This window comes from Poeciliopsis prolifica, unplaced genomic scaffold (genome assembly GCF_027474105.1).
Source record: "Poeciliopsis prolifica strain line A6 unplaced genomic scaffold, Auburn_PproV2 SCAFFOLD002, whole genome shotgun sequence".
Classification (NCBI taxonomy): Eukaryota; Metazoa; Chordata; class Actinopteri; order Cyprinodontiformes; family Poeciliidae; genus Poeciliopsis; species Poeciliopsis prolifica.
The window spans coordinates 5,272,330-5,287,897 of record NW_026562377.1 but is presented as its reverse complement, the minus strand read 5'-3'; the positions used below and the strand labels follow the sequence as shown (position 1 = coordinate 5,287,897).

General features: G+C 37.1%; 1 protein-coding gene across 3 annotated transcripts; it reads left to right on the top strand.

Moving 5' to 3' along the window:
* Positions 1-411: 411 nt before the first annotated feature.
* Positions 412-12,324, top strand: LOC129377662 (sentrin-specific protease 5-like). 3 transcript variants are annotated; one of them, XR_008607958.1, is made up of 11 exons: positions 412-477; positions 2,352-4,112; positions 6,255-6,360; positions 7,782-7,929; positions 8,115-8,162; positions 8,500-8,577; positions 8,672-8,809; positions 9,328-9,411; positions 9,635-9,685; positions 9,811-10,299; positions 10,732-12,324. XR_008607958.1 is itself a non-coding variant. In XM_055057768.1 (10 exons), the coding sequence occupies exons 2-10, from the start codon at positions 2,561-2,563 to the stop codon at positions 9,919-9,921; spliced, it is 2,316 nt and encodes a 771-aa protein (XP_054913743.1). In that variant the 5' UTR covers positions 412-477; positions 2,352-2,560; the 3' UTR covers positions 9,922-12,324. The 3 variants fall into 3 exon arrangements, 2 of the variants coding, with proteins under 2 accessions (XP_054913743.1, XP_054913749.1); XM_055057768.1 differs by having other exon boundaries at positions 9,811-12,324; XM_055057774.1 differs by having other exon boundaries at positions 421-498; positions 9,811-12,324.
* Positions 12,325-15,568: the final 3,244 nt, after the last annotated feature.

Here is a 15,568-nt window from a genome sequence, read left to right as displayed (position 1 = left end):
TTTATTTTTCAATAAAAATACATTTTAATATAGTTTACTTCAACATTCACGCAAACATTGAATTGAAAACTAGCTTTCTATCAAGTACCGAGCACACGACATTATTAAAGCACCACAAAGATAACAATTCAGTTAATTTATTAATCTTTAATAAAAGAAATAGCTGTTGTGCCAAAAAATTAATCCTTTCTGTTAGAGTGATCCAGTCACAACTCACAGTTAAAGACACTTTTCCTTTTTTTATGAAGCCGTTATTCACATAATTGAAACAAGCTTTGAATCTACATTTTACTGCGTACATTTACAGCTCCACCAGATTTTCTGAAAGCTGGTTGCTATTCAGTTTGGGAGGGGGACGTTTTTCGACACAACACCGGACGTCGGTAAAGTTGAGGAGACGAGGCCGACGTCATGACGCAATGAAGGGGCGACGAAAGCTCGGATTGTTTCTTCAAATCGTGGCCAGACGGAACCCAGGTTGATATTTTTACAGGCAAGGTGGTGTTTAACGACGTCTATTTTGAATTTATGCGTTGGTTTTGACTTGTGCAAACGTTTACTTCCCCGAATCTGGAGGCGTAGCTCCTTCACGTTCATACGCATTCGCACTTCCCTCTGAAAATGGAGGAAATTGCCGCTTTGTTTTTTGTCTGCAGCTAGCCGAGTCAGCTAGCTTCAGGAAAATGGGAAAACTTATGCAAAACTTTGTGAAACGTTACACTTCAGTGCAATAATTAACTTGCTGATAAATGATAGAGTTTGATAAACGTGAATTTGCTCCATTCGTCTGGTGCAACATGTTGGATAATCTTAATTAAGGCGGTAGTGTTAATTATCCTCTTTATACGAATTGTTAGTTTCTGTCGTCATTCATAGAGATGCTAAAGACCAGAGGGCTCAACAGTCAAACATACTAAATGCTCAAATTTCGCTGCTATTTTGCTCATGTTTTTTGGAACTGCAGCTGTCATTTCAAACGACATCCTTATGTTACATTTTTGTTTTTGTGAAGTTTAGCATTGAAATTAAAGAGAGTAAATCAGAATGTTATTGAATGTGCATTTATTTAAATGCCATAAACTGGTGTATTTTTTTTAATTCGGTCATTGTGACCGAATAAAAAAAATACATCTAATAACAAATTATTTTACACTTGACCAATGAAGATAAAATTCTAAATTCTTTATTTAAAAAAAATGTTGCCTGTATTAGTTCAATCCAACTATCAAAAGTGTCGTGGATAGTGATGCTGTGGGCGGAAGGAGCTGCAGTGCAGATTTTCTTGCACTCTTGCAACAAATCTGAAGAACCCTCTGACTGAAGACTGTTGCTGTTGATAGTAAATGACTGTCATAATATGTTAACGGCTCAAATTTCAGGCGGCAGAGATGATATTTCACAACATGTCCTGAATAACAACGTCATCTGTTGGCAAGCACAGCTTATTCACCGATTTTGCTTTTGATGCTCATTTTGCTATGCTTCCTCAAATCTCTGCCCATTTCTATTTTTAGGAAGAGAGGCAGAGAGACATCAGATTTGTGGATATGATCATTTCCTACTGTTATTGATGGAAGAGATGGTTTGAACATTGCTTCTTCTCACCACTCTTTGGTTTTGCTCTTCAGCCTTGAAGCCAGTTCTTCAACTCCTCTGGGATTTAGGGGTCATAGTTCAGGTGTTATTTGAGCTTCTGAGATGCTAACTCCATGTTGCCATGATTAACAGCTGCCCGAAAGTAAAATAAATAATAAGAAAAAAGTAAGCTCAAAAACCTTTCTTTCTTCCCATCTAAAACCAGAATGAATAATCATCCCAAAAAGCAACTCCTCAACCCAAAAAGTTATTTTCGGAAACCTACAAAAGAACAAATCAGAACTAACATAACCGAGCTGCTCCAACATGCTGTCACATGAGTGGCACAATTCTAGAGAAAAGAAAATCTAAATTGTTTTAAATGCAGAAAGTCAGTGTTGTGTTTTTTCTTGGGAATACACTATATAGAAATAAAATAAAGGTTTTTCTAGCATTCACAATAACAAATGTGTCGCTATGAGGCTTTGCAACAAAAGTAACGGTTAGTACTTCATAGAGGAGGGAAATTATCTAAGTTAGAGATCAATAGCATGTTTACCCAGTAGGTAAAATGTACTATACAAGTGGAAGTAATATCTTGCAGGCTTTGACATCATTAAATATCGGGAATAAATCAGGGTTTATAAAATTCTGTGATCTGATCTGAGCACAACAGTGTTTATTTTTGTGCATCTGTCATGAAAACTGAGTTTAACTGCTAACTGGATAATTTTTTTTTGTCTAATTATTTTCTTATTTTATTTCACTCCTTTTAGGATACAGTGCTGCTGTGACCCCGAGAGCCGCCTCATCTTGATTCCTGTTGTCAAAATAATTTTGTCCACTAATGTATGGAGGAAAGTGTGAGATGTAAAAGTTGGAGCAATCCACTTTATTTGTAAGCCAGCAAGCTGAAAGGGAGGAAACAGTAGCAGTGCATAGAGAGAGAATTGGGGATGGGGTTAAAGAGCGAAAGGCGGACGTCATGGTTCACAGCAGCTCTAATTCCCCAATGACAACACCATCTGCCTCGCTTCACCTGACTGTTTGTTCTAAAGTACCTCTTTCGGTGTCCTGTCCCAGAGGTGCTACAGAACAGGACCTAAGCCAAACCTCTGCAGACCCAACATCCCTTTCAGAACTACCACAGCCCCTTACTCAGACTCCTGCTGAGGCTCATCACCATGTTGCTACTGCAACAAGAGCATTGAGCTCCAAGTCAAGCTCGCCATCCAGCAGCCCCAGCACACCCACACCAACCTCTGCTCAGGACCAACTCAATGGCCGTAGATCAAGCAGGAAAAGGACTCCGAAGGGCTGTGACTGTTGTGGCCCCAACAGTAGGGGACACAATGTTGAAACTTCGGGCAGAGGCAGGGGAAATGGAAGGGGGAGAGGTAGGGGTAAAGGAAGGGGAGCAAACAGAGACTTTGGTGACACCCCTGCTAGAAAGCCACTGCAGTTGACAGGAGTCAGGAACATTAATTTCAGTGGAGAAAATATACAGGAAACAGAAGATGAAGACGATAGACTGGGGAATGTGCAGAGCTCTGATACACAGTCACAAAGCCCTGCTATCAAGTCTGTTCCACCAGTTACTCAAGATGGACCAAAAAATAATTGTGCTGCTCAAACAAATGGAGCTGCACTGAAAATGGAAGACATCTTGATGGCACCGTCAGGGGTTGCTGTTGCAATGCACGAGGAAAATGTTTATAAAAAGGATGTGGACCCAACGGTTTCAGGACCAGTACATGAGGAACTGGTAGTGGCCAGAGGTCGAGGTAGGGGAGCAGGAACGGGAAGAGGTCGAGGTAGGGGAGCAGTAATGGTGAGGGGTCGGGGCAGAGGAAGAGGTGTTGACAAAGGTCAAGATAGTGAACAAGAGAAAATGGAAGGCATTCAAATAAGCAGCAAAGAAAAAGATTATGTCACAAGTTCGAGAACAGGTGCCTTAGCTGAGTCAGTGCTAGTGGAAGAACCAGAGAAGATGCATGATGTACAGACAGACCACGAACACCAAAAAAGCTCTACGTCAGGTAAATTTCCTATTGAAAATGGAGAACTGGTACACTTGTCTGACTCGGAGGACGAGATGGAGGAGGACACCATTATTATGACAGAACTTGGCGATGGGGTGCTGACCATCCCACGGAAATCTGCTACAAGGTCAGAGATTTCTGGAGACCTGGACTCTGAGATGCAGATGGACCAAACGCAGGATGGGATAGAGCAGGTTTCTTTACCAGTACCTTTGCCTAATGGAAATGTTGCCTCACAAACAAACCATGATCTAACGTCCTCACCATTGGAGGTGAAAATGTCTAGCTCCACTGGGCTTGCCTCTTTCAACCCGATAAATGTTAGCTTGGAGCACTCCTGGGCATTAAGAGACCACAGACTGTACTGTCATCCTTGTTCATGGGTGAAAGACGAAATGGATGACATGTTGCCAAATGACCAGGCAGAAGATAAAATGATGGACACAGATATTCAGAATCAAGAGAGGCGGGAGCAGCTTAAAGACGCCATTCACGGTAAAACACACTTTGTAGTACGCAGTTGGTTATATGCTCAATCTTCTTTAAATAAGTGGTCAAAATTGGAAGGAACTTCCACCTTGAACTGCAGGTTCAACGATCAGTACCTTCAGTTTTGTAAAATCAACAGCTCCTTACATTTTTTGCAGTAGTCCGTACTTGAATTTCTATTGAATTTCTGCAAAAATGGTCAAAATACTGTGTTTAAAGCATTAATTCTTACCTGCAATATTGCAGGTGGCAGTATTTTTTCTACTACATCACTGACTCAGCCTTACTTTTTGTTCATGTAATCTGCTTTTTTTATCGTATTTTTTCTTCTACAAATAGATTTTGAAAGGAAGAACATGACGCTAAATTCCTTGCAAATATTTCTGAAGTAGCGGCACAAAGTCCTGGATCCCGGAGGGACTGTCTGATATCGGAAATAGTTTTGATTCCAACAAAAACTGAAGATTGTCCAGATTGTTGTGCCAAAGCATATTTCGACCAGCCGTTTAATCTTTACTGACAACAGAAAAGTCCATGAAATTATGTGCGGTTGGTTGATGCAATTTTAAAGTGAAAATAGTTCAAAGTCTATTTTCAAGATTTGACCAAAGTTTGTGGAAAAGACTAATATTACACTATGGTCTTCAGCCAATGGATTGGCCCCTGTCTAGCAATAACACATTCTAAGGGAAATTCAAACAAGAGAATGTTTATGAACTAAATATAGTGATGTTAGTGGAGTCAGTCTCTCTCTCTTAGAGGACATCACGGCCTCAATATACACACTAATTTTCCATTTTAAACCAAAGTAAAACTTGTTTTGGAGAAAATTCTATTGTTGTGACTTTACCCAACTACTTTATGCATTATTTGAAGGTGACAATAATTCTAAAATTCAGGTTCACTCTTTTAAAACACGCTATATTTTTCATCTCGCAGCATCTAGAGAAATAAAAAAAAAGAAAACATGATGGTAAGGCTACTCCAGCTCTCATAACACCTGCATTTTGCAATCTTATCTATATCACCTGTTGCGCTACATCTATTTTGTTTATTTCTACCTTAGTCTCATGGAATATTTGTGCAACCTGGAAATGCAAAATGTCTGTCCAAGCAATTGTTTTGCTGCAGATTAGCAACTCCGGAAGTAAAAATCACAACACTTTCATATCAATAAATCCTCACAGACTGGTCCACCATAAGCAGGCGCTCATATCCTTTTACAGAAGTGCTGTAACAGATCTTTCTAGTAACGCATTTTTACAATATGTCTGTAAAGACGAGCCGCTTTTGAAGCTTAAGAGTTCCTGTCCTTTAGTATCATGTTCTGCTTCTTTATCCTGAGTGCTAAGTTGGGCCATTTTAATACATACATTGTGTCCACAGTCCTGAGCTGAAATCCAATCTTTGCTGTACATGTGGCCTTATCTAGCTCCATCATGTAATGCAGAGTATTCTGGTGCATGACATTCCTAAAATATTTATGACCTGACTTGTGTAGCTCTTATAAATATAGGCTTGATCTAAACAGCAGATTATATATAGTCAAGAAATCTGTTTTCATCTTCCCTTAATTTCTGGTACACAGTTGTTTGTTTTACATAGATAGAATTTGGGGTGTAGCGATACAACAATCTCACAATATGATATTCTGACCATGATACTGGTCTTAAAGGCATTGTTTGTTTACGGCAAACAATGCCTTTTACGATTTTCTGAAGGATTTTAGAAGGACGCAGTGATTTTAGTGACATTTTGTGTTCCATAGACTTGGATTTAATTAACTGAAAACTGATTAAAAGTACCAACTACACAATACCTGACTGATTGGAGAGAGTCTAACAGTCGACAGCTGGACAAAATGAATCAAAGATGCAGTGAGAAAATTAGTTTTTCATCTGTATTACTGTTATTAGTAATTAGTGGTTTGCTTTCACCCAAATTTTATGTGGCTTTCATCTTTAATTTTTCTTCATTTCCTTTTTTATGTTCAGAAATACGTATTATCTCAGGTCTGAATGGTGCTACCAGAATAAACTTGCCTCATCTTGCTTGTTTTTTTTTTCTCCAAATTTCAGTATTTATTTTGTTTACTTGTACTGTTGACAGATATAAACAAGCGTCTTATGACTTTTTTTCTCTCTCTAGAGTTTCTAGAGAGCTTCTACATAAAATATGGCAGCTTTATTCCTCTCGCTGAATCTGATGTCCTAGAACACCTGAAAAAGACGAGCAACTCTGACCTCAGCAGCAGGTTAGTGAAAACCTCTTTTAGGCATATACTTTAGAGGCAAATTTAATCGTTATTGAAATTAAATTTTGAATTTCTCACTGATTTTTATTCCTCTTGATCACATTTTTCTGTAGTTTAGAAAACTCACGAGTTTATATGTTTAGCAATATGTGCACAGTCTTAAATTCATTTAAAAGTTAGTTTACGTTTGATAAGTTAGTAACAGGTTTTACATTTTATCTTGGCAGCACTATTTAATCTTGCATATTGTATGTATGTTTTTGTTTCTCGCTCAAACTTTCTGTCAGGTAAAAGTTTGAGTCACACTCAGACATCTACATTGCGCTATGTTGACTCAAGACAGATTAACTTGCTGCTAATATGCCCTTTTCAGCTTGCTATGTAGCTAGCTATCTTATCTTTTTTTGTATCTGTCATCGGTAACAGCAAATTCAACACCAGTTGCCTGGGTGTAGTTTGTACATTTCTATTGGGATACAGGTCTTATATTTTGTTCATAACAGTCTTAAAAATAATCTTAAATTTGAGTTGGTGAAACCTGAAGAAACTCTTAATTGTTGAGGCATCAGAGTCTCAAAATAAATGCGATATAATTCATAAGAAAAATCAGCTGGAAATCTTCCATTCAAAATCCAGCATGGCTGCACACATGCAAGGGTGTTTTTTTTTTCCAATTCTTCTTCTGAATTATTGTTATGGACTTTTGTCAGAAAAAAATAATGCCAAGGGAAAAATAACCAAACTTACACTTTTTTTTATGTCCCTGTATGGAAAAAATAATTGCTCCTAAACCGACACACTTCTTGGGCCATCCTCAGCCACATAACTGGAATCTCATTTGCCATGATTGGTTGAATATTTTGTTGGCCTAACACTTCAAAGTCTTCCATTTTCATTTTTATGGCAGGCAGTCAGTTTTTCCCACAGCACCATGTAGGTCTGGATTCTTTCCCCCTTTATAATTGGCACCTTTCTTTAAACACTGTATTGTGTTTACTTGTCTTTGGCATCTTTTGCTAATATGAGCAGAAACACTTCTTCTCACCACACTATAAAAGTTATATATAATACAATAAATTCTGTGTTTTGGATGGAAAAAAACTTCACAAAAAGGTTATGTTTGTTAATGTCCTGCAGTGTAATTGCTGTTCATACAGCTTGTTTATCATTTGTTTTATTTATATTGTGTGGTTTGACCTTTATCATGACTGTAAAACATGTTCAGAGGACTGTGAGTGCAATCATTTTGCCTCTGTATGTAGACAAATCATTTTTATTGTAAAATAATTGTTTTCTGTTTATTTTCCAAGGTTGTACCGTGTTTTTTGTATATCAGAAATGTAATGCTTTCAGTGCCAGTAACAAGAAATACAAAATAAAAAAAACTCTTTCTCTGCGTGTCTGCTTCTCATCTATTTCAGTGAAGTGGACATTAAAGCAGAGATGAGTCGATACAGGGCTGGCCTGGCATCTGCTCCTGTTGCAGGCTTCATGGTCACGTATAATAAACACAATCTGAGGCTGGAGGACCTTGGCACCCTGGAGGATCAGAACTGGCTTAATGATCAGGTAAAGAAAGACTGTGGATACTTGTGTCTTGCATGTCAGTTTTTTGTTTTTTAAGCAAACCAATTGCTTGTTCTGTATTCTTTGCAATATTTTATGTGATTATTTATTAATCTTCTAGATTCAAACATACTTGATCAAGTATTTTAAAGATATCTTTATCCTGTTGTTTTATTTCTCAAATTCAGATTATTAACATGTATGGAGAACTTATTATGGATGTAGCAGAGCAGAAGGTATGTATGTGTAGGCCTGCCAGCACATTTCCAAATAAAATATGTGGAATTACTGTCAAAAATGTACACAATCCTTTTTGGGGATTTAAATGCTGCATTAAAATGTAAGATTTTAAGATGTATATCTGGCTTGTCTAGATGTAAACATTTTTGTTTTTGGGGTGAGTTGTCGGCACATTAGAACATTTCCAGAAATTCAACATTTTTAATCCACTTCTTCTTGGAGTTGTATCATCACTAGAATCATTAGAAGTCCAGCAATTACTTCAGACTTGAACTGAGCTAAAGATTTTCAGATGTTTAATACCCATTTCTTTTTTCCTTTTTGATCTTTTAGGTTCACTTTTTCAACAGCTTTTTCTACAAGCAGCTGGTTGCCAAAGGTTATGATGGTGTGAAGAGATGGACCAAAAAAGTAAGGAAGAAATTGCATTCCCAAAGGTTGAAGCTTGATGTGTGTCTCATAGTAAGAGTGATGCATCCCTAATGTTTTGTTTTTTGTTCTTCAGGTTGACTTGTTCTCCAAATGGTTGTTGTTGATTCCCATCCATTTAGAAATTCACTGGTCTCTCATCGCAATCACAATGGCAACCAAAACCATCAGCTACTATGACAGCCAAGGCATTGTCTTCAGACACACCACAAATGTGAGTATATTCTGGTTGCAGAATACATACACGGTCTTCAATGAGACATTGAAATTATCTTTTAAAAATGCATGTAGTGTGCAGCCTATTGATAAAAAAACAACTTTATAAAAAAAATCCTCACACGATTATGTTTTGCCCATACTTTATGAAAACAGTTAGAAAAAAACCTCTAAAATTGTCCTTTTCAAATGACGTTTTTGAAATTTCTTAACAATTTTTGTCCAAAGTCCCAAGTTTCCCCTGCTGTGCCGTTTAAATGTATTTTCTATCCTGGTAGTTAGATTTGAGCCTATTCCTGCAGAGGAAACAAGGGTAGCAGAAACCCTTCTCATTTTTCTTGCGGGATAAAAAGGTTCCTGCAGTGGATAATTGGGTAAAACACTTCATATTCCTTGGTGTCTCTTTAAAGACATGAATTCACTCACTTACCTTAACTTGTAATGTTGAGAGTCTGTCTCTGAATTGTGGAAGAATCTCATTGTCCTACTATAACTGTTTGTTTTCGCTGTCCTCAGAACATTATGAAGTATCTTCAGTCTGAAGCCAGAGAGAAAAAGCAGGCAGCTTTCCAGAAGGGCTGGAAGATCGCCATCATCAAGGTAACTTTGACCTCTGATTAAATTTATCTGTTCAAGCTGCTGAAATATTTACATTGCACATGGTAATTGCTATCAGATTTCTTTATTCATTCAAAAAAACTTTGTGTCTGCTTAGCACAGCAAAGATAGAACAGCAGCATGCATGTAAATAGTTATTAATAGAGACATACAAAGGCTAGTTCAGGAAAAATTAAGTCTTTGCCTCGCTGACTTGTCCTAACAGGGTATCCCACAGCAAAAAAATGACAGCGACTGTGGCGTTTTTGTCCTTGAGGTAAGATGTTATTCTTGTTTCTGCTTTGCCACCTTTACTTTGTTCAGTAGACAAATCATCTGAGTTCCCTTTTTTTTATTTATGAGTCCTTTTCCCCTGCAATATTTGTCTTTACTTTCTGCCAGTATTGCCGCCGTCTCTCTGTGAAGCAGCCGCTGCTGTTCAGCCAGAACAACATGCCTCAAATCCGAAAGAGAATCTACAAGGAGCTCTGCGACCGTCGTCTCAACGACTGAACGGCTGCCTTCACCTGCTGTGTGCTTGGCTGGTCACATGAGGCCGCCTGTCTTGTTCTTTCACGTGACATTTTGACTGACTGACGGGCTACATACGCTAACACAGCGTGGCCATCTGTATTTTCAGGGAGTCCTTACTGCCATCTGCTTCTGTAATTGACAAGCAGAGCAGTTTTTGCTGACTTCTGGTGACTTTGGGAAGTGAAAAGTCGGTCTGTATTCAAGCTGATTATTTTCTTCCTTTTTTCTTTTTTTTTTTTTCTTTTTTTTTTTTTTCCTTTTTTGCAAACTTGCAAAGAGCTACTGAAGTGGCCCCCTACTGACCCTTGGAAAAAGCCTGAAGTGTCAATATGAGGTGCTGTTTCAGGACTTTACACAGTAAGTTCATTCTGCTTCTTACACTTATCATTCTGAGAGGATTTTATGGCCTAAAAGATCAGAACAAAGTACTGACTTTGACTGAAGTAACTGTTACACCGACCTGTACCATGTGGATGGACATTTCATCCTAAAACGGAGTGGCCTTGCCTCCCAGAAATTCATTTTAAACAGAATTTAAAAGTTCATTTTTTGCTGGACTTTACAGCTCTGGTATGTGTTCAGTTAATATGCATATTTTATAACATATTTTAAAATCTAGCATTAGCGATAACAGTGGAACAGCTGTTCGCCTAAAACTTGAAGGGTTTAGAGTCGATGTTGTTATTGTGGACTTTAAATTGCACAGATACAGGCCTGTTAATTGAAGTCTGGAATATAAACTGAATGTTCCAATCATGTTCTCTCTTTTTTTTTTTTTCCATCTTACAGGATGATAATGGCTTCAAAACTGGGATCACATTTTTGTTTGGTTTTACTGCAATATATTTCCAAATAAAATTCCAGTTTTTTGAGCACATTAGTTAGATTTTTTTTTTCCTTTTGCTGTTGCAACGTATTTATATAATGTTTTAAATATTTTCCAGCATTTAAGTTAAGCACATTTTACAAGTTCAAGATTCTTTTAGGCAGGTTTGCAAATCAGATATGAAAGCATTTACTCCACCAATAAAGTTCACCTCTGCGACATTGATTAATTTCTACTAACAAAGCTGAATTTTGCAGTTATGTTTACCAGCAGTTCTGGTCAGAAATATCCATCCATTTCTCATGGGCATGAGTGGATGGAAATGAATAAGATTTGGTTTTTAATTATATTTTTGAACCATTCTTTGTCTTTTGTGGAATGTTCAAAACAATTCCCAATTATCCTAATTTAAAATTTTGGTGTGCAAATTTGAATTTTTTCACATATTTGTATGAATGAATTTGGGGCAAAATTATACATGCATACCCTAACATAAACACTTAAATGTGGTTAAATGTTTGCACCCATCACCTGACTTCTGGAATAAATCTGTCTGGATAGTTGTACATTTCTTATTCTGTTATTTTTATGAGGGAGTCCCAGGTTTAAAGCATAGTCCATACATTTCCTGCATTTTTGGCATCACCTGTTGAGCATTACCTGTTAGTAATTTTACCACCATTGGTTTAATTTTTGGCTTAAATCCTCAACTTGACTGTTTCAGTAACTTTATCTGTCAAAATAAAGTGTTACTTGTCACAGTTTGCAAACTCTTACTTGGTCAACAGGTTCTCAGTCTGATGAAATAAAACTCAGTGCAGACTGGTCTGAGATGGTTCTGATCCAGGAGCTTCCTCTTAATGTTTGGCTTGGTAGTTGGGTTGGTCATAAACATCCTAATCTATTCCCTCTCATCTGTGTGACTCGTATAGTTCAAACCTGGTGTTCCTACAGGTCAATGACTTCCAGTTTCCATGAAGACACACCAAAACTAGTTTGGTATGATTTAAGCTGGCTAACACTAAGCCTCTGAAAAGCTCTGACCTCAGCTATACTAACAATTTGTGGATTGTGGCTGGCTTCCAGGCCTGTGCAAACAAACAAATCCCTTTAAATAAACTCTTCCAATCCATTCAGATTTATCTCAGAAGCTTATTTGCTACGAAAATCCTGTGGTTAAGGTGCAAAGTTCTATGGACATTTCAGCCAAATAGTTTTTGTGTATACTTTCTAATTTTCATGTGTAAGTTAGAGAATATCCGTGTTAAATGTAATCTTATCCAGTCAACTTTTAAAAAGTTGTTGAAGTTGCTTTTTGAATGATTGTTAAAGCATGAATGAAAAATGGTTTAAATGTATCTTTCAAAGACCAAAATCAGTTTGAAATTCATGCCGAGAATGGGCGCATTTTAAGCTTCTCTCCAGAACTGTGTGTGTATTTACAAGTTGTATCTTGAATGACCTCCTGCAATGTTTGCTTGCTTTGGCTAAAACCTCCAATGTTGTATTTTTCCCAGTTGTTTTTATAGTTGTCATTAAAGTCCAACTATGCTGGACCATTTGTTGCATCTTCTCTCGTCTTTCTGAACAGGTGTTGGTCAAGTGGAAATCCTCAAAATAAAAGGCATGAGCAGTGACATAAAATAGGAAAGTGGAAGAATAATGTTTTTTTTTTTGTTTTTTTTTTTTCCAGAATTCATGAGATTTGTGGGCTTATTTTTAATTTTCCAATGTCGCCACACAAGGAATTAGTTTTTCACTTTTCTTTTTTTTAGTTGTTGACTTAAAATGCATCCACTGTTGTTCCTCAGATGTAAAAAACATGCAAAGCCATAACAATCTCCATCTGCATCTTGTAGGAAAAAGAATGTTTGTAATCATTTGAATATAAAAGAAGTAAAAATATATACAGATTATTGTTTTTGCATTTAGGGATCACAAACATATTTTGTGATCCCTAAACAGGAAAGGTTCAGTCGGAGTAATCGTGTCCTACTACCTTTAGCTGAAATAACATCAGGGAGATTCTTCTCATCAACATCTACCTGTCTCTGACATCAGATAGGATGAGTAATCCCTTTTCTCAGTTTCAGCTTTGTTGTTTGAGGATTTTCTTGCATCCACAGGGTTGAAATAAGATCAACAGCTGGGTATCAACTCAGCCCAGAGCTTTGAATTTAGTCATTTTCAGACATTATTAACTTGCTGCTGTTTGCTGAAGGTTTTCCCCATTCACCCTTACAGAGCTGAGCCAGGACATTTCATACAAGACTGAGGCCAAAACACTGAGGTTTTTTTTTTATGTGTGTCACTTTTAAATCAATCAATCAATCAATCAAATTTTATTTGTATAGCACATTTCAGCAAGGCATTTCAAAGTGCTTTACATCATAAACACAAGAACACAAAGTCATGCAACATATAATAGACAATACATTGTTACATATTACATTTCAAAAACAATTCTAAACAGGTGTGTTTAATTGCGATTTAAAAGAGGTTAGGGTTTCCGCTGTTTTACAGTTGTCTGGAAGTTTGTTCCAAAGTTTTGGTTCTGGTTCTGGGGATGCAAAGCAGACCAGAAGCAGAAGACCTGAGAGTCTGGAAGGTTGATGCAACAACAGCAGATCTTTGATGTATTGTGGTGCTAAACCGTTCAGTGATTTATAAACTAACAACAGTATTTTAAAATCTATTCTTTGAGCTACAGGGAGCCAGTGGAGGGACTTTAAAAACTGGTGCTATGTCTCTATCTTCCTGGTTTTAGTGAGAACAGGAGCAGCAGCTTCTGGATCAGCTGCAGCTGTTTGATTGATTTGTTGGACAGGCCTGTGAAGACGCTGTTGCAATAATCAATGCGACTAAAGACAAACGCATGAATGAGTTTCTCTAGATCTGGCTGAGACATTAGTCCTCTAATCCTGGAGATGTTCTTCAGGTGATAGAAGGCTGACTTTGTAATTGCCTTTATGTGGCTCGCAAGGTTCAAGTCTGAGTCCATCACTACTCCCAGGTTTCGAGCCTGATCACTAGTTTTTAGTTGTTTTGTTAGTTAAAACACATTTTACTGTATGATTCGGGTCAAGCTTCAACACCCCTTGAAGCTCGAAGAGATCAGCAACATCTATCTTCAGGTTTGTCTCTCCACGATGTTCTTTTCTCATCATAGCATTTATTTTGAGGCATTTTTAAAATCAGAGCAGTACAAACGCAATGCATAGTAAATACATGTGCAGACAGAAATCTTACACTGCTGACAGTAATTATTTTAGAATGAAAAAGTACAACTGTAATACCTAAAAACTAACAGAAGAGGGAGAACTATACCAATATTTATTTTCCAGGTTTGCTCTGACTGTTGTTACAAAAACATGGCTGTGGTTAAGGAGCTGGATGAAGTGATTAACTGTAGGGCATTTCACTGACATCTCCTGCTAATGTATTAGTGCTTGGTTTGTGCCCAGAAGGCTTTCATTTTTTCATTGTCAAAAGAAATATTATTTCAGAGCTGCATCCTTCCATGTCATTGTCAAAATCACCCAGACTCCTTAACAGTGTTTTGCTGTTAAGAAATATGTCCTGCAATATATGACTCTCGTTTAATGTTTCTCCATTAAAATTTTCTTAGGATTATTTTGAAACAGGAAAGTGCTGTTTTTTTAAAGTTCCAGTAACTTTACTGCTTTGATGCAAACTGGAAATCTGTGTAAAATCCTGGAACAGTGTTTTATTAATGAAAAGTAGAATTATGTCTGCTAGTGAGTTAAAGGTTTCAGTGGAATTTTACTATGTTGAACCTCTAGGTTTAACCATTTATTTTCATCTGAAGAGTTGACTTTACCTCTAAAAGCAAACAAACAAAACAGGACTGAAATTTTATATTGGAAAATTTTTATGTCGGCTTCTTCAGTTAATAGTTTTAATTCTATTTAGTTACAGAGGCAATTCACAACATTTCAAGGCTCTTTAACAAATAAACAGATTCATTTTGTATGCAGAAATATATAGGCAAATACAAACAAACCATTTCAATCCCATTCCTTCCAGTCTGACCCCAGTTACAGCATTGTGCATTCAGGTTCATTTTGCAACTTGAAATAAAAATATAGTTACCATTAGGATGTTGCCACTGTTTTTCTAATAATAATGCTTAACATTTTTTTGCATTTTTATTAGTGGCCTCAGTATAAAACTTTTTTTTTTTAAAGATTTTTAAAAAATGCAAAGAATGGACTGGGCTTTCAGCGATTGGTGTGAAGTACATTATGTTCTTTTATGTTTAAAAGTTACAGCTCAGAGGATGTATTGCCTTTACCAAGGTGAAAAAGATGACTTCATTTATCTCAATGAGTTCTATTTACCGATGGCTTTTGAATCCAACAGATTTTTTTCTATAGTGGTTGCTTTAGTCAGAGAATTTATCAAAATAAAAGGCGAACTCTGAATCTCCCCGAATGGTGAATATTTCTCTGACCAGTAATTCAGTGTATGGTGAAGAATAACAGCCAAATATTGTGGAATGTAAGCCCTTTTTGTAAATTGTGGATTCTCCTGAGCAAAAATAAATGTCCATCCCAGGTTTTATTTCACTCCGTTTTCCATTTACTGACCGATTTTAAAGAAGACCATGGAGTAGAAAAGTAGTTTGGTGACTAAAATGACCGAGTTAAAGGTAATCTATCTGGCAGGTTTGAAGATACTTTGGTCTGACAAAGATAAAAACCAAACAGCATCCAGACAGGCAGATAGTCAGGACATGCACCATTACATGAGGTTGTCTCCATTTTCTGCTCACAATAA

Bases quoted from the DNA above. Each gene is read 5' to 3' on its own strand.
- LOC129377662 (XM_055057768.1), top strand. From the start codon at position 2,561: ATGGTTCACAGCAGCTCTAATTCCCCAATGACAACACCATCTGCCTCG. The intron at 4,113-6,254 runs GTAAAACACACT...TTCTCTCTCTAG, and splicing joins GCTTAAAGACGCCATTCACG to AGTTTCTAGAGAGCTTCTAC. The intron at 9,686-9,810 runs GTAAGATGTTAT...ACTTTCTGCCAG, and splicing joins GTGGCGTTTTTGTCCTTGAG to TATTGCCGCCGTCTCTCTGT.